We start from the raw sequence: 17,992 nt of genomic DNA, 5'->3' as shown, positions 1-17,992 counted from the left end.
TGGCAGCTTTCTGTGTGCACTGTTAATAGGCAGAAAGTGTCACAGGTGTGTCAGGTGTAATAGACAGTCGCTCTGGATCTGGCTGTAGAAGGTCACTGTGCTTGGCATTGCAGACACAGTCTTAATCCTTTTTCCTTTAAGACCTAGCGGCGACCTCTCTCCTGCTGCTGTTTGACACACCCTTGCATGGGAGTTAAAAACTCTGTTTGCTCCAGGGAATCGCCAGTGATACTTCTATGTACCTCTGTGTAGGCTTGGAGCACTAGGTATTGGCTGACTTCTTCTCTGGTGCCCTTGGAAGATTGGCATTTCCCCTCTGGTGTCTGCTCAAGCTATGTTTGTCCCCTTTGTTTGTCTACCTTGTTGTCTTTAGTTTGTAGTGGGGCCTGATCAGTGCCCACCCCTCCCCCTCCCTATCTAGGGCCATACAGGGTTTAGATTCCTGCTCGGCGATAGGTGTGGAACCTATATAGGGACAGTAGGGTAGGCACGGTGATATTAGATGTGCCTAGGGGTCTCCACTCCACCTTTCCCTAGTATTTGGGCTTCCTCCCCCTCTTCCCTTTTTAGTTGCACTTAGTCTTTCCCACACCTTGTGTGACAGAAAGCGACCAATCAGTGGTGTGGTCGGGTTATACAGAGCTCAGCATTCAGAGAACTGCTAGATCTGCAGCAGATAAAACAGGGATTTTATCAAAATGATGGCAAGCAGCCCAGTAAGTGACATATTGCTAGAATCAGTGTCTCTGCCCCTACATTATGCTGCTCTCAGATGGGATAGCAAAAATACGGTGACAGATTCCTTTTAAAATAAGGGCCTTCGAAAAGTGAGAGCTAATTAGTTGCTACATGAAATACTTTCCCCCAAGTTTCTCTCCAGAAAATCAAATAACTACTAAATATTAATGATAAAATACTAATTTTTAAAAAGAAATTGAGAGTTTAGGTAACAAACAATCAACAAATAAATAAGAAGACATATGTACAGAAAATCAAAGTAATAAATGCACTCCTCATATAGAGAAAAGGCATTTACTTTACCTCAAGGTGTTGTCTCCCATAAATAACATACATCACATATTTACTGGGTAGATGACAAAGGTATGATTGCTGAGGGTCCAACCACTGAGGACCACCACAGATCCAGAGAGCGACGGATACAAAGCCTCCAGCTTAGATGAAGCGCCAGTGAGCATGTGCAGCCACTATCCCATGAACTGTGCGGACTGTTACTGGAGCAGTGGTCGCACAAGTCCACTAGAACCTCATTCACACAGGAGTCTTTGGGAACCCTGTTCTCGGGATCAATTAGTTATATATGTTGTTTATAGGACAAGCTTTATTAAGCTTCTAAGAACCTTATTAAAAAACTGAATATTATTGCATAGTCATGTATTATGCAGAGGTGGTCCCCCAATCAGCAGGAGCCACTTTCAAATGCAAAAGCTGGTGTTGAACCTCAGACTATGGAGAGGAGAGTGGAGGAACAGAGTGAGACGCTGAGTAACAGACAGGCGCATACAGCGACACACGTGAAGGACTCAGTCATGTCTGGGTGTACTGTGTATGGGAGACATCATAACAGCTACGCTTTACCTACTAGCTCAGAGACAACTGAAAATTAGAAATAAAAAATGGCCGGAGAAAAACTAGTGAAAAATGCAGGATATAATTCATATAATGAAGATTAAGCGATGCCCCTCATGTACAGGCACATGACATCTTATTCTAAAAGGTCACCGATAACTAAAAATATACTTTAAAGGGAATGTGTCACCCCCCTGGGCGATATCAGATCTCTACTATGGGCATACAGCTGATAGAAAAGTAAATCTATACTTACCTGTATGGCCCATAGCAGAGGTCTGATTGAAGAGAAAGGAGGATTTTTGCTACTCACCGTAAAATCCCTTTCTCGGAGCCTTCATTGGGGGACACAGGAAACCATGGGTGTATGCTGCTGCCACTAGGAGGCTGGCACTAGGCAGAAATAAAAAAGGCTAACTCCTCCCTAGCAGGCTACACCCACTGACAGGGAGAGAACTAACCAGTTTGTAAGCAAGCAGTAGGAAAGATCCTAGTTACTTACCGGTAACGGGATTTTACAGAGCCCATGACAGCACCACCTGAGAGAGAGGGTATCCGCCCACCAAGGACAGGAACCTACTGAATAAAAAAGGCGGTACCTCTCTTCCGCATCAGTTTTTGTTTCAGAGCATGAGAGGGCCTCCGAAAACAGGTTAATACATAACCGCCACCTCAACATTTGTAATAAACACCTTAAAAAGTGCACACCATAGTGATAAAGGGGAGGGAATTAATAGGGTGCTGTCATGGGCTCTGTAAAATCCCGTTACCGGTAAGTAACTAGGATCTTTTCCCCTTCTCCCATGACAGCACCACCTGAGAGATTTAGAGAGATCAGACACCAGAGGGAGGGATCACCGCTTGCAACACCTTCCTACCAAAGGACAGATCAGTAGAAGAGGAAAGGTCAAGACGGTAATGTTTGTAAAATGTAGCGGGGGAAGACCAAGTTGCCGCCTTACATATGATGTCGATGGGCACATCCGCCTTCTCAGCCCAGGAAGCAGCTACCGCTCTGGTGGAGTGGGCCTTCAGGTTCTCTGGAACCGGCAGATTACTAGAAGAGTAGGCTAAGGTAATAGTATCCCTGACCCATCTAGCTATGGTCCCCCTTGTAACCTTAAGTCCTTTCCTAGCCCCCTGAAAGGATATAAATAAGGCGTCACTCTTCCTCCAGGCTTTTGTCACCTCCAAATACTGGACTAACACCCTCCTAACATCTAAGGTGTGAAGCTTATGTTCCTCAGAATCCCTAGGATTAGGATAGAATGAAGGGAGAGTGATTACTTGCGTCCTATGGAATTTGGAGGCTACCTTCGGAAGATAGAGTAATCTTAAGACCAGACCCAGCCTATCCGTACATACTTGAGTGAATGGATGGTTAACAGATAGTGCGTGTAAGTCACTGACTCTACGAGCTGATGTCAGGGCTACCAGTAGGGCAGTCTTTAAAGTTAGGATTTTTTCTGAAACTTCTTCTAAGGGCTCGAAGGGAGGTTTGGTTAGTGCCTCCAGAACCAAATTAAGGTCCCAAGGAGGCATCCTTGGAGTAGGAATAGGCCTGGACCTATCACAAGCTTTAATAAATCAATGATCCACCTATTCTCCGCCAAGTCATAATTATATAATGCCCCCAGAGCTGATACTTGTACCTTAAGAGTACTGGTGGCTAGTCCCCTGCTTAACCCCTTCTGGAAGAATTCTAGTATGGACCCAATAGGAACCCTCCCTTTGGCGGACTGACCCGAGGTAGACAGGAACTTAGCCCAGGTTCTACCATAGATCCTAGTTGTTACCGGCTTTCTACTTGTCAGTAGGGTAGTAACCAGATCCGGAGAAAACCCCCTTTGTGTCAATAGCGACCTTTCAAAATCCAGGCCGTCATATGCAGGCCCGATCTTTGGGGATGACAGACTGGGCCCTGCCTGAGGAGATCTGGGATGTCCGGAAGAACCTATGGATCTGCTTGGGACATTCTCCAAGTGAACCATGGTCTCTTGGGCCACAACGGGGCGATCAATATAACCCTCGCCCTTTCCTCTCGGATCTTCCTCAGGATAGTAGGGATCAGTATTAAAGGGGGAAAGGCATAGGCTAGAGTAAAATTCCAAGGAATCTGCAGCGCGTCCATCGCAAATGCCCCCTCTTTTGGATTCAGGGAGCAAAAGATTTCGGTCTTTCGATTGTGTCTGTTTGCAAACAGATCTATTTGGGGCTGTCCCCATCTGCCCACAATCTGCTCAAATACGGCTGGATTCAATTCCCACTCTCCTTGTTTTAAGATGTGACGACTCAGGAATCAGGAAATCGGCCTTTACGTTCTCTTCCCCTTTTATATGAAGCGCCGAGAGCGTGAGCCGCTGACTCTCGGCAAACCTGAAGATCTGATCCGCTACTAACATCAGAGGGAGAGACCTGGTACCCCCCTGATGATTGATGTAGGCGACTGTCGATCTGTTGTCTGACATTATCCGGATGTGATGCCCCCGAAGAACAGGACTGAACTTTATTAGAGCATTTTTGGCTGCCAACAGCTCCCTCATGTTGGAAGAGACTTGAATCGCTGTACGATAAGAGGCCTTGCACAGAATGATCTCTTAGGTGAGCTCCCCAGCCTTCTGCACTTGCGTCCGTTGTAATTGTATCCGACACCTGGAAGGTCCAAGGAACCCCCAAAGATAGATTGACTGGAGATCTCCACCAGTCCAGGGAGTTGATTACAACTTCTGGAAGAGATATTTTCCCATTCAGGCGACCTGTGAGCCGCCTGTCCGCTGCCAGGATCTCCTGCTGAAGACATCTGGAATGGTACTGGGCCCACTGAACTGCCGGGATGCAAGATGTCATTGTACCCAACAGAGACATTGCCTTCCTCAGGGTCATGGTCGGATTGCTGATAACCCGAGATATTAGGGATCCGATCTTCAGCTTCTTTTCCTCTGGTAGAAGACAGGTTTGGTTTTCTGAGTTCAGAATGAGACCCAGGAAAGACTGGACCCGCTTTGGTTCCAGCCTTGACTTCTCTAAATTTAACAGCCAACCCAGGCGTTTTAGACTGGCCATGATGTCAGCCAGGGCTAGAGCACAGAGTTGCCTTGATCTGCCCACTACTAGGAAGTCGTCCAGATAACGGATGACCAGAATATCTCTTTCCCTCAAATGTGCTGTGACCTCCAGGATAATTTTTGTGAAGACTCTCGGCGCCATGGAAATGCCAAAGGGAAGAGCTGCGAACTGAAAATGCCTTACGTGCTTGCCGAACTGTACAGCCACCCTCAGAAACGGTTGATGATCTGCCAAGATCGGGACGTGGTAGTAGGCGTCCTTCAGATCGAGGACGCACATATAACAGTTCGGAAATAGCATCCTTATGGCCGACTTAATTGTTTCCATTTTGAACGGCTTGTAGATTAAATGGTTGTTCAGCTTCTTCAAGTTGGCAATGGTCCTGAAGGAGCCGTCCGGCTTCTTTATTAGGAAGAGTTGAATAGAATCCCCTTCCTTGCTCGGGTGCAGGCGTTTCCACCAGAACCCCCTTCACAAGCAGAGAGAGAACTTCCTGCTGCAAGGCTATCTGCTCCGCTAGACCCCTGGGGGCTGAAATTTTGATGGTGTTCCTGGGCCTGCTCTTGAACTCCAATGTGAGCCCCGTCCTGATTATCCCTAAAATCCAAGAATTGGATGAAATTTTCTCCCAGGCGGGCAGGAAGTGGGACAACCTTCCTCCCACCTGGGGGGGGACTGTCACTTACGGGCCTTCTGATTTCCGGAGGAGGGACCCCCGAACATGAAGCCTCTGTTATACGGCTTCCTGTCTTTCCAGGTACCTTGGTCTCTAGGAGCTTTACTGCGACTGTACTTCCTCTTCCGAAAGGAGCTTTTAAACTGGGAACCAGACACAGTGGGAAACCCATGTTTTTTGTCTGCGGCCTTATCCAGGATGTCATCTAGACCTTTGCCAAACAGAAAGTCCCACTCACAAGGGATTGAGCATAGCTTAGTCTTTGATTGCACATCCCCTGGCCAGCTCTTGAGCCATAATGCCCTACGAGCTGCATTAGAGAGATTTGCAGACCGGTCAGCCAGCCTCACTGAATCTGCCGATGCGTCTGCCAGGAATGCAGCCGCCCCCTGTACAAGAGGAAGGTCCGACAAAATTTTCTCCCTCGAGACATTCCCCCTAATCTGGTCTTCCAATTGTTGAAGCCAGATCATTATAGATCTAGCGGTGCAGGTGGCTGCCACTGCCGGTTTAAGGGCCCCTGCTGACGACTCCCAGGCTTGTTTAAGGAAAGACTCCGCTTTTTTATCAAGCGGGTCTTTCAAGGCCCCTAAATCCTCAAAGGGCAGAGTGGAGCTTTTTGAGGACTTTGCAATGGCCACATCAATCTTAGGGGTTTTGTCCCATTTAGCCGCATCCTCTTCCTCAAAGGGATATCTCCGCTTAGAGGAGGAAGGCAGCTGACCCTTTTTCTCCGTTTTTTTCCATTCCCTTTCTATAAGCGATTTGATCCTCTCATTAACAGGGAATGTGCGTCTCTTCCTCTGGTCCAAGCCCCCGAACATAACATCCTGGACTGTTCTGGGAACTTTGGTATCAGTAATACCCATAGTCACTCTGACGGCTCTAACTAGTTTCTCAGTATTATCTACCGAAAAACAAGGCCTACCCCCCCCCCCATCATCATCCGAAGATTCCGATGATGATGAGGAGGGATTAGAGGAGGAAGGCAGTTCTCTTGTAAACCGGGACTCTACAGATTCCTCTGATTCTGAGGAAACTAGCTTCTGCTTCTTCTTCCTGCGTGAGGTTAAGCTTTTTAAAGAATCCCTGACTTCTGTCTGGATCAGATTCTTTAATTCCATAGAAAACCTGGGGGACTCTTCCGCTATGGTTTTCTGAATACTGTCCGCACACAGGTTTTTGACGTAGGAGGTGGGAAGACTGATTTTACATAAAGCACACTCCTTGTTTTTACTCTTAGAGCTACACTTCTTTGGCTCCTAACACCCCAAGAATTGAAAGGAGAAAAAGAGAGGAAAACAGAGAAGAGCATATTACTCAAGGTGAGACTTTCACGAAGATCACTCACCACACTGCCGTTCAGACTAGGGTACCGGAGGCGGTGGTTGCCGTTCACATGAGGGCTTCCATCTGGCGGAGGTGGACTGACGAGGTCTTTTCTGACCCGTTCTGCCGGTACTCGTACGCCCTCCACTGCTGTGGCTTTGGTGATGGGAAGATTCTTGAACCAGTTTCTTAAGCTGCTTGCGCTGCTTTGGCGGCTGTGGCTACTGCTGCTGTACCTCCTGCAGTGGTGACAGCGGCTCCTCACTCATTATGTCGGGGATGCAGACACCACCATCTTGATTCCTCCCCATCCTTTAAAAAGCAGTAGGGCTCCACCTCCTTTAGGCTCCTCCCCTTCCGGCAGAGTGCTCATTCTCTTTCTTTTTTTTTTTTTTCAAATTTGGCCAGCTGGAGCGCTACACCGCAGATACTCTCCTTCTGCACGTGCGCAGCCCAGCGGCACCCGGCGCGCTTGCAGCGGGATGTCGGCCTCCCACCCGCGCATGCGCAGACCCGGCTTCCGTCGCACTCCGTGATAGGGCGCATCACCACCCCCACGTGCGCAGACCCAGAAGTCCTGCCGGCCGGAGCGCGCTCAGTTTAGTCCATGTGAGGCGCAGACCCGGAAGCGGGACCCGGCGCACGTGGGGAGGACTCCGGAAGGCAGCCCCCCCACACGCAGACCCGGGCAGCAGCCAGATGGGCTGAGAACAGGGGCCATCTGCTGCTCCCACGGCCTCTAGGCCGCACCGACCCCGGAATCCACGGTCCAGGTATGTGAGGTACCACCTGGCGAGGCTCCCGTCAAGGACAGGAACCAAAACTGATGCGGAAGAGAGGTACCACCTTTTTTATTCAGTAGGTTCCTGTCCTTGGTGGGCGGATACCCTCTCTCTCAGGTGGTGATGTCATGGGAGAAGGGGAAAAGGAGGTATAAAGAGATTACCCTGAGATGAACCAACAACGGCACAAATAAGGGCGGGTGCTGTGTCCCCCAATGAAGGCTCCAAGAAAAGGATTTTACAGTGAGTACCAAAAATCCTCTTTTCTCTATCGCTTCAGTGGGGGACACAGGAAACCATGGGATGTCCAAAAGCCGTCCCTAGGGTGGGAAGAGACAAGTACTCAAAAGGTAAGGTCGGTCCACTGCTGCATGAGGGACCTCATTCAAATTGGCGCTGCTGAGCAAGAACGGAGCTACTGTGTAGTACAAGAAGGTGTGGACCGAAGACCAGGAAAGATGACCAGTTCCTGGAGAAATAGGAAGATTTTGGATAGTCATGGAGTGTCCCCCTTCAGGTGAGAAACTGCGGAGAAAAACGGAACAGTGAGTTCAGCAGAAAGAACCAGACAGTCTAATTTAGCGCTCCACCCTGGATGTAATCAAAGGCTGGGAAGATAAGACGGGGGAATCATGGACTTCCCGGTGGCCACTGACCGAGGTTCTAAATGGCAGTTCCCAGGCCGGGGAACAAGTGTCCCTGGACACTTCGTACTTTCGACAGGCGGAGAGCTTAAAAGAGAAGAGGATGGCTCCTCCCATACACAAAAAATATCGCACAGGTGTAAGACGAAGGGTCACCCTGTCCATGTTTTACACTATCCCCCTATATAACTGAACAAGCTTATGTAGAGATGATAGAAGGGGGAAAACAGGACAGGGAGATAGCAACCAAAGAGTCCGACTTAGAAAGGGAAGGATCGCGGACTCTTACCGGAGCGTTGGCGCCAACGGAGGGAAGATTCCACACACGATAGGAGTAATCATGATGACACCTGTCAGGCTGGAGTAACGACCGCCCATCTGATGACACCTGTCAGGCTGGAGTAACGACCGCCCATCTGATGACACCTGTCAGGCTGGAGTAACGACCGCCTAATTGAAGTGAAAACTCTGATGAGGAAAAACTTTACCTGTCTCTGAAAATGTAAACGACCGACTGGTCCGTGTTATGCTGGACAGGCCAGCTTGAAGGAAGGGCCATCATATCCTGAATGGCGGAAGTTCTCTCATCGAATGGGAAGATACGGTAAGGGACACGGCATTAAAGGGGCCCTTGTCAGGTAGGCGTCAGACTACTCAGGATGTGGAGTTAGGGATCCATCCTAAGCCGTCCGGAAAACGAAAGTCCGTCTTGGTCCTAGATAGGTGACAATCTTGAAGGGAGGAAGAGAAGACGAGTACCTGTACGCAGAATCATGAATCCAAGCTGAGTTTCCCGAGATGTGCTCCGTTAACAACCAATTAACTTGCAAATGTCGGGCACTGCTGACAACTGTAGGGAAAAAGAAAAAACAGAGATAACAACTCGTGTAGGGGCATTCCATGACTTCCTGTAGAGCCCGGAGGGAAAAATTGGCCAGGAGCTTGGAAGGACCAAAGCAATCCTGAAAGCCCCATAACGGCAAGCAGAAGCAGTCACGAGGACTGAACCTGCGACCTGACGATGCAGAGATAGCCAGCGGCTTGTAACTGTTCAAGGAGAGATGAGGACAAAGCCGTGGCGTGGCACCACGTACCAGACATTAACGGACGAGGCTACTGAAAAAGGATAAGGGATGAGCGGGCTGAGAGAATCCGTTTCCGAGATGAACAGAGGCCTGTTCCTGACACGCACCAGATATCAGGTCTGTAATACCGTCAGGGATGGAAAGACATCATGACGTAACTGATGAAGACTTGAAGTGGTGAGTTCCTGAGGAAATAAGGTGTTGAGTACCGATACACAAACAGGCTGAGGATCATGGAACGATTATTATACTGTAGGTAAAAGCAGGACGCTGCACTGTAACTGCGGATAAGGAAGGTAGTAGGTCTGATCCACAATGGATAACAGTCAGAGAGCCAGTAATAGTTAACATAGGTAACCTTTCCCTAGACGTGGCTTTGTGCAGAAGAGAATGTCTGCCATAGGGAAACAGGGCTAATGGGTCTGACCTATTGCAGTATGTTGAGAAGATAACAGACAGTTGACGCATAAGTAACTCTCTGTAGCAGAGGTAAGGGTGGATGATGGCCTGTCTGTCCATAAATAGCAGTTGTGATATAACACCCTGCTCCTGATTCCTACTATAGCCTGTAGAGGAGTTGACCGAATATGACGGGTTATGGTACATACCTGCGAATTCTATCCCTAGGCACAGGGAGTGCGGCTCCTGTATATACCTATACGGGAGTGCCATGCCATGCGGCAGTATCCGAGGAATCCGGTAGAGGAAATGTTACCGGATCTGGATACCTTATCCTGAAAGTCTCCCCTGTTTGCAGGGATTCTCCAATGGAATCTTCATGGGTGAATCGTCTAGCCTTATGGAGGTAGACCAAGGGCCCTGTGGGAGAGGTACTCTTCCTGATTAAGTCTGCTGATAGCTGTTGACCAGCTGTGCATCATGTCCTGTAACTTAAGAGTCGAGATGTAAATGGCAGGGGATTAGCGACAGATCCCTGACTGCCTCTGGGAGAGAGGAGTGGGAATCATGGAAGTGAACCTGGATGGTGATCCAGACTTTGAGTGGGAGTGAACCCGTTTCTTCGACCTGTGTAAGGTCGGTCATGGCTGCAAGTATCTGATTCAGGAGGAACTGATCAGAGCTGCAGAGGCGGACGTATTCTTAGTCAGCCGCAGGGGGTCCTCAACCAATGACTGAGATGCGCCCGCTTCTAAGACCTATGTAAGGTTCGTCATAGCTGCATGCGTCTGATTCAGGAGGAACTGATCAGACCTCCCAAGGCGGATGGATTATTAGTTAGCCGCAAGAGGACCTCAACCAAAGACTGAGATTAATTGGTTAGGTCAGTATAACTGAAATAGGGAGGCAACCTACTTCTGAGGAGGGGGTGCGCTCTCATCCCTGGCGGCAGGGGGCTCCCGAGAGACTTATATGCATCTGGCTGTGGTCAGAACAGGGACACTTGGTCTGGAATGATGAAGTCCATAAAACCATACAATTCATAGTCAGGGATGATTCAAACACTATGGTTATGCAGTAAGATCCTGCACGAGAGAGAGAGCACCTTTCATTTGTATTTTAATTTATTTACTTATTTTTTATTTTTCTTTATATATAGGCATGACTCTATAGTTCTGGAGTCTACAAAACTATATGGTTGCAACAAGATGTCTCTGATATGCCCACAAACACCTTACAAGTTTGTAATAGGATGTCCCGCAAACACTATGGGTTTGTAATGTGATGTACCGCAAACACTACGGGTTTGGAATGAGTTGCCCCGCAAACACTATGGGTTTGTAATGAGATGCCCCGCAAACACTATCGGTTTGTAATGAGATGCCTCGCAAACACTATCGGTTTGTAATGAGATGCCTCGTAAACACTATGAGTTTGGATTGAGATACCTCGTAAACACTATGGAGATGGAATGAGATGCCCCACAAATGCTATGGGTTTGGAATAAGCTGACTAGGTCTTCCTGGTCCTGTGTGGAGACCCTGGTGTTGCCCAGCTAGAGGTCCACGAATATTGCCTGAAAATATGCCGGGGGCTGTAGGCATCCACTGTACATGGACGTGTGGCTGGAGCTACGCCAGGGCAAAAGGCATCTGCAGATAGACAGGTGGTGCGGCTGGGCCATGCTAAGAGCAATAGACAGCCGTGTAGATGAGTGGCGAGCATATAAAAGCTGTGGGTGTTCGCAGATGCATGGATGTCGCAGCAGAGACTATGGTGGGGGCCCAGGCCGCCGCACGGAAGCCGTGGCAAAAGCTGAGCCGGGGTCGGCAGGCAGCCGTGTGGGTGTTGGGACCAGGGCTGTGAGGCCGCAGTTGGATGGGAACTGCAGCTGGAGACAGGCTGCGAGCCACAGACAGGTATATAGATGTAGTGGCGAGCGGGCTAGGAGATGTGGGCGTCCAGAGACGCATGAATGCTGCGGCTGGAGCTGAGGCAAGCTGGAACCCGTACTGATGCCACGGTCAGGGCTTAAACCGGGCCGGTCGGTAGCTGCAATGATGTGGCCGCCGGAGCCGAGCCGGGGCCAGCAGTCAGCCGCGAGGATGCTGAGGCCGGGGCTGGGAAGTGAGATGGGAGCTGCGATTGGAGACATGCTGCGAGCCACAGAAGGAATATGGATGTAGTGGTGAGCAGGCTAGAGGCTGGGGGCATCCAGAGAAGCATGGATGCTGCGGCTGGAGCTGAGCTGGGGCCCGCAGGTAGTGTTACTGATGCAGTCGTCAGAGCTGAGACAGGGCTGGAAGGTAGCAGCACTGATGCCGCAGCTGGGGCTGAGCCGGCAGCCGCACAGATGCTGCAGCTGGAGCTGAGCCGGGGCCCGCAGGCAGCCGCACAGATGCCGCGGCCAGGATAGTGCTGGCAATCACAGGTAGCCATACGGATGCTGCGGCCAGCCGAACCGGGTCCCGCAGGCTGCCGCACGGAAGCTGTAGCCGGGACTGTGCCAATAAGATGCACCAGCAGTCGCGTGGAAAAAGATGGCAGGAATGGAAGGGGGCGGGGCCAAGAAGGGCACGCAGAGAGCCTGCGCTGAGAAGACAGTAAAGAACCCTGGGATTGGTTCAGAAAAGGCGCGGGGAAGGCACCGTGGCTATGATAGACTAGGGAGAAATTGGAGAGTGGCCTAAACGGAGCATGGGAAGGGAGGGATACCTGCATCCAGACGTGGTCCCGATTCCTCCTTCACAGTTCTGAAGACGGCATCAGGAGCCCCTGGGAATAAAAAGGGGGTCACTGGAATCTTTGTGTCTTCCTTCCCGCACCGTCTCTGGTCCCAGACGGTGCAGAAGACAGGGTCGACCCTTGATGACCACTGACTAGTGACCACCGTCTTCCTCCCGGCCCGCTCCAAGGAGGGGGCTGGGAGGGGGGAGGCAGGACCATCCGCCATGAGCCGCTCCGAGACACGCTTGAAGTGTTGGAGGGAAAAAAGGGTCCTGCCTGTTAGACAAGAGAGTGGACGATGTGGGCGAAACCACACTGTTCTCTCTGTCCCAAAAGGTGGGAAATCAGGGTGAGCTGTTACACCCTGTTGCCCGAAGTCACAAGCTGTATCTGAAAGAAAAAGAGCATTAGTAAAACACAACAAGATGGTAGAGACGGGTCTGAGCGCAGACCCATGTCTTGCCTCCTTGGACACTAAGCAAAAACTGGTTAGTTCTCTCCCTGTCAGTGGGTGTAGCCTGCTGGGGAGGAGTTAGCCTTTTTTTATTTCTGCCTAGTGGCAGCAGCATACACCCATGGTTTCCTGTGTCCCCCAATGAAGCGATAGAGAAATCTGGTTTTATAAAGTCTGTTTTCCAGAGGTTTGGTGTCCAGGGGAACGCCAAGCAAACCCCTCCTATCTGCTTACTAATCCCCTAAATCGCCGCCTCTGTGCTAAATTACCATATCCCCCCCCCTCCCCTGCACGTCACAGAACTAACCTTTGGTGTGAGACGCTCCATCACCAGGAAAAATGTACGAGTCCTCCAACTTCGTGATATCATACAGACAAATGCAGAGGCCCACATTATACACCACCTGTTGACAAGCGTAGGTCGTGTAAAAACAAGCAACTTTGTAATTTAGCTCTTATTAACAATCTTTAGATCAAGAACAGAGGGACTTTTAAAGAGGACCTTTCACCAAATTTGTCTGTCTGTCAGGAAATGAGCTCTCAAAGTGTCAGTATATCTGTTATACCTAACTTGTAATGGCTCTGCGGTGAGATCTGAGCGTGGTGTCATTACATTACACAGTAGTCCACAACAGGCAGGTTACTCCTGAGTGAGACATAACGACAGCCCTGAACTCGCTGCAGAGCGACTACAAGCTGGTTGCACACAGCAGACATTAGCGTGATTACTGACATCTCTGGACAGGCAGTGTCAGGGAGGAGCAGTGCAGCAGAGCAGACAGTGCTATGAGAGGAGAGCTGATAGAAGGGATTATAATGTGACACAGTTAAACTCAGCTGTGCTGCCCCTCCCCCACACAGGCTCATGCAGGAGGTTACACCAAGGGATCAGGGCTGTATCATTACATCTCACGCACTGAGAATCCTGCTCTAAGCTACTGTAGGGGCGTGTTCTTCTTTCCCCTGAGTGTTGCTGCATGCTTATGATTAGTCAGCATCATACAGGGTGAAGAAGTAAACGCCCCTCCTCAGTGAAAACTCTGATAACACCCACCTGGACTTAAAACAAATTAACTCATTATGGGCAAAATACTTTGAATGCTAAATATCACAGCAATTGAGAGACAAAATTGGAAAAAAAACTATTGTTTTACTCCAATCTGCAGTTACTATCAACAGTGTCTGGTGTCCAGCACAATGAGAGCTTGCAAGCTTTTTGCCATAGAACTTGCAAGCACAGCTGTGAATCTTTTTGGATCACTGGATCTGGCGAGCTTCAGTGCTTCTGCTTGCAGCACGGGAAAGGACAGAATTTGGGCCAGAGGAGCGACAATGCTATTGGTCCAAACTGCCAATCATTCAGAGGCGCACTGTCCCATGACAAGAAGGAAACTGGGAGGGTGGGGGAGCTTTGCTCTTCTGAAAGCATACCTGAAAACAACCCTCTAAGGTCAGGACCCCACTATCAGTATTCGGTCAGTATTTTTTCTCTGAAGTGGGAGGCAAAACCAGGAGTGGGTGATAAATGCAGAATTGGTGACTTGTTTCTATTATGCCTTTTCTCTGATTGTTCCTCACCTGGTTTTGGCTCCCACTCCTGAGAAAAAAACTGACTGAATACTGATAGTGGGGCCGTGGCCTAAGGGTACATCCCTATATGATGGTAAACTGTCAAGGATTTGCCGTGATTTTCATGCACTCTATGTGACTGCAGACTTGTGAATCCCCACATCGTGCTCAGAGCACACTGATCATTCTCCCATGCTGGGAAAGGAGGGGACGTGACTGCAAGCATGTGATTGGCATACATACGGTCACGTGCCGACTAGACTGTATCCGGCCTTACTCAATACAAGTGTATTGAGCGAGGCTGGATACAGTTTAGTCAGAATGTGCCTGGAAATATGCCAATTGCATGCTTGAGGTCACATGACCGATCACTGCCAGTGATTGCACCAGAAAATCCTCACAGCACACAGTCCGCAGGCTGAGGATTCACAAGTCTACAGTCACATAGATTGACTTCAGACTTATAATTTTGGACTGGACAACCCCCTTAATGTCTTTGCAGTTGAGGTTTATCAGCCATATTGGCTAAGAAAAGTCAGAATATAGAATTTAAAACTAGCTTTGTGTCAAAGTCCAGACAAAAAATCTGCTTCCTGATCAGTATTTTATGACACATATCTCCATTTCTGAGATCCTCCAGGTACATCTCATATCAGTTACCCTTCAGTTTAGTGTTTCCTTAAACTAAAATGGTATGTTTGTATTAACAATGGGTATTGCACATTACCTACAAGCCTGGATAACACCTTTCTAGGTCTAGATGCAAGCACAGACCCACTCTATAGACAAGATCAAGCTCACACAACATAGCTGATATGTTTTGTACCACATTTTCATATTCCGCATGCAGACAATCAGTAACTTTAAACCAGGCATACTCACACCTAACGGTTATGTTCACATGTGAAGTTTGGCAGCGTTTTTTTTTCTGCAGACACCTTCCTATTTGATGAGTATTTTTTGGGGGGTGCAGACTAGATGTGTGTTTTGTCCACAGTATATACTTAAAGGGCTTCTCCACTACTAGGACAACCCCTTCTTGATCTAAATGTCCTGCCACAATAAAATAATAAAGCCTATACTCATCTCCCGTGCTGGCGCCGTTCCTGCAGTGTCTGCACTCACTCTCACCGTGACCCCTGCGCCCAATCAGCGCTGGCATCACTGTCTCCACCTTCTGTCGAATTCAACATGAAGAGGAAGTCCGGGCTGAGGCTGACCTCTGACGTCCTCTTCATGTTCAATTTGTCCAAAGGTGAGGACAGGGACGTCAGCGCTGACTGGGCGCCTTGCTAACATGTCAGAACAATCGCACGAGAGCTCCGGGACCACAAGTGCCAACACCGCTGGAATGGTGCCAGCACAGGAGGCGAGTATAAGCCTTTTCATTTTATCGGGGCCAAACATTTACACTACCGTTCAAAAGTTTGGGGTAATTTAGAAATGTCATTATTTTTGAAAGAAAAGCACTTTTTTTTCAATGAAGCTAACAATAAATGAATCAGAAATACACTCTCTACATTGTTAATGTGGTAAATGACTATTCTAGCTGCAAATGTCTTGTTTTTATTGCAATATCTACATAGGTGTATAGAGGCCCATTTCCAACAACCACCACTCTAGTGTTTTAATGGCACATTGTGTTTGCTAACCGTGTAGGAAGGCTAATGGATGTTTAGAAAACCCTAGAAAACCCTTGCACAAGTATGTTAGCCCAGCTGAAAACGGTTTGGCTGATTTGAAAAGCTATAAAATTGACCTTCCTTTGAGCTAGTTGAGAATCTGGAGCATTACATTTGTTTGTTCTATGAAACTCTCAAAATGGCCAGAAAAAGAGAACTTTCATGTGAAACTCGACAGTCTATTCTTGTTCTTAGAAATGAAGACTATTCCATGCGAGAAGTTGCCAAGAAACTGAATATTTCCTTCAACGGTGTGTACTACTCCCTTCAGAGGAGAGCACAAACAGGCTCTAACCAGAGTAGAAAGAGAAGTGGGAGGCCCCGCTGCACAACTGAGCAACAAGACAAGTACATTAGAGTCTCTAGTTTGAGAAATCGACGCCTCACAGCTCCTCAACTGGTAGCTTAATTAAATAGTACACGCAAAATGCCAGTGTCAACGTCTACAGTGAAGAGGCGACTCCGGGATGCTGGCCTTCAGGGCAAAGAAAAAGCCATATCTGAGACTGGCTAATAAAAGGAAAAAGTTAATATGGGCAAAAGAACACAGACATTGGACAGAGGAACATTGGAAAAAAAGTTTTATGGACAGACAAATCAAAGTTTGAGGTGTTTGGATCACACAGAAGAACATTTGTGAGACGCAGAACAACTGAAAAGATGCTGGAAGAGTGCCTGGCACCATCTGTCAAGCATGGTGGAGGTAATGTGATGGTCTGGGGTTGCTTTGGTGCTGGTAAAGTGGGAGATTTGTACAAGGTAAATGGGATTTTGAATAAGGAAGGCTATCACTCCATTTTGCAAAGCCATGCCATACCCTGTGGACAGCGCTTGATTGGAGCCAATTTCATCCTACAACAGGACAAAGACCCAAAGTACACCTCCAAATTATGCATGAACTATTTAGGGAAGAAGCAGGCTGCTGGTATTCTAGCTGTAATGGAGTGGCCAGCACAGTCACCAGATCTCAACCCCATTGAGCTGTTGTGGGAGCAGCTTGACCGTATGGAAAGCAAAAAGTGCCCATCAAGCCAATCCAACTTGTGGGAGGGGCTTCAGGAAGCATGGGGGGAAATTTCTCAAGATTACCTCAGCAAATTAACAGCTAGAATGCCAAAGGTCTGCAATGCTGTAATTGCTGCAAAAGGAGACTTCTTTGACGAAAGCAAAGCTTGAAGGAGAAAATTATTCTTTCAAATAAAAATCATTATTTCTGACCTTGTCAATGTCTGGACTATATTTTCTAATCATTTTGCAACTCATTTGATTAATAAAAGTATGAGTTTTCATGGAAAACATAAAATTGTCTGGGTGAACGGTAGTGTAGATCAAATAGAAAGCCAGAGTAAGTGGACTTGAAGTGCGCTGCTTATTCAGGAACGAATCACAGAACAAATTCATTGAAGGTGGTTTATTTGTCAACACGTTTCAGAGTCAAATCTAACTCCTTCCTTCCTCAGGATGACCACATGTGAAAGTGGCAACATGACATCCATGCGGTTTAAGTACAAGAAATGTTCAAATAAGAGCGCCACAACAAAAACCGTTTGGGGAGAGAGAAAAAAAAAAAGGGGGGGGAGATTACATGTATATGATGATTGTAAATTTTAATACATCTATTGTTTTATTAATTCTAAACTGTAAGCAATAAAACGTAAAAAAGAAAGGGAAACAGGAGAAAAATTAATAAGGTCCGAGCTGTGTCGGTGAAAAATGAAAGGATTAGCGTTGAACCTGCTTCGTCCTATGTAATGTACTGTCTAAATCTCTGAATCTCATTAGTGAGGTGTGCTATTCCCTCAATCTTGTCAATCACACTTCTGTGAAATAAACCTGACCATTTATGAAGCAACACTTATTGTGAATAAAATTCTCCTGCTGTTGTGCAAATGGAACAGACAACATGAAGAAATGATAGACAATTAGCAAGATACCCCCTATAAAGGAGTGTTTTTGGTGGGTGGTGACCACAGACCATTTCTCTGTTCTCAT

At 48.0% G+C, this 17,992-nt stretch overlaps 1 protein-coding gene and 1 long non-coding RNA gene across 4 annotated transcripts in view; one reads left to right on the top strand and one right to left on the bottom strand.

Moving 5' to 3' along the window:
• The window catches only part of LOC141157224 (uncharacterized), a 90,602-nt gene that overhangs the window by 38,219 nt on the left and 34,391 nt on the right, over positions 1-17,992 (top strand). The window lies entirely within an intron of this gene.
• The window catches only part of POLR3H (RNA polymerase III subunit H), a 40,351-nt gene that overhangs the window by 17,689 nt on the left and 4,670 nt on the right, over positions 1-17,992 (bottom strand). For all 3 annotated transcript variants that reach the window (XM_073644226.1, XM_073644225.1, XM_073644224.1), the window contains one exon: positions 13,057-13,153. In XM_073644226.1, coding sequence (XP_073500327.1) covers positions 13,057-13,153 — 97 coding nt within the window. The remainder of the gene's footprint in view (positions 1-13,056; positions 13,154-17,992) is intronic.

The sequence above is a fragment of the Phyllobates terribilis genome, unplaced genomic scaffold (genome assembly GCF_046119375.1).
Source record: "Phyllobates terribilis strain yellow unplaced genomic scaffold, ASM4611937v1 Scaffold_8__6_contigs__length_399053987, whole genome shotgun sequence".
NCBI classification, from domain to species: domain Eukaryota; kingdom Metazoa; phylum Chordata; class Amphibia; order Anura; family Dendrobatidae; genus Phyllobates; species Phyllobates terribilis.
Note: the sequence above shows the minus strand (reverse complement) of the source record. Positions and strands in the feature narration are given on the sequence as shown.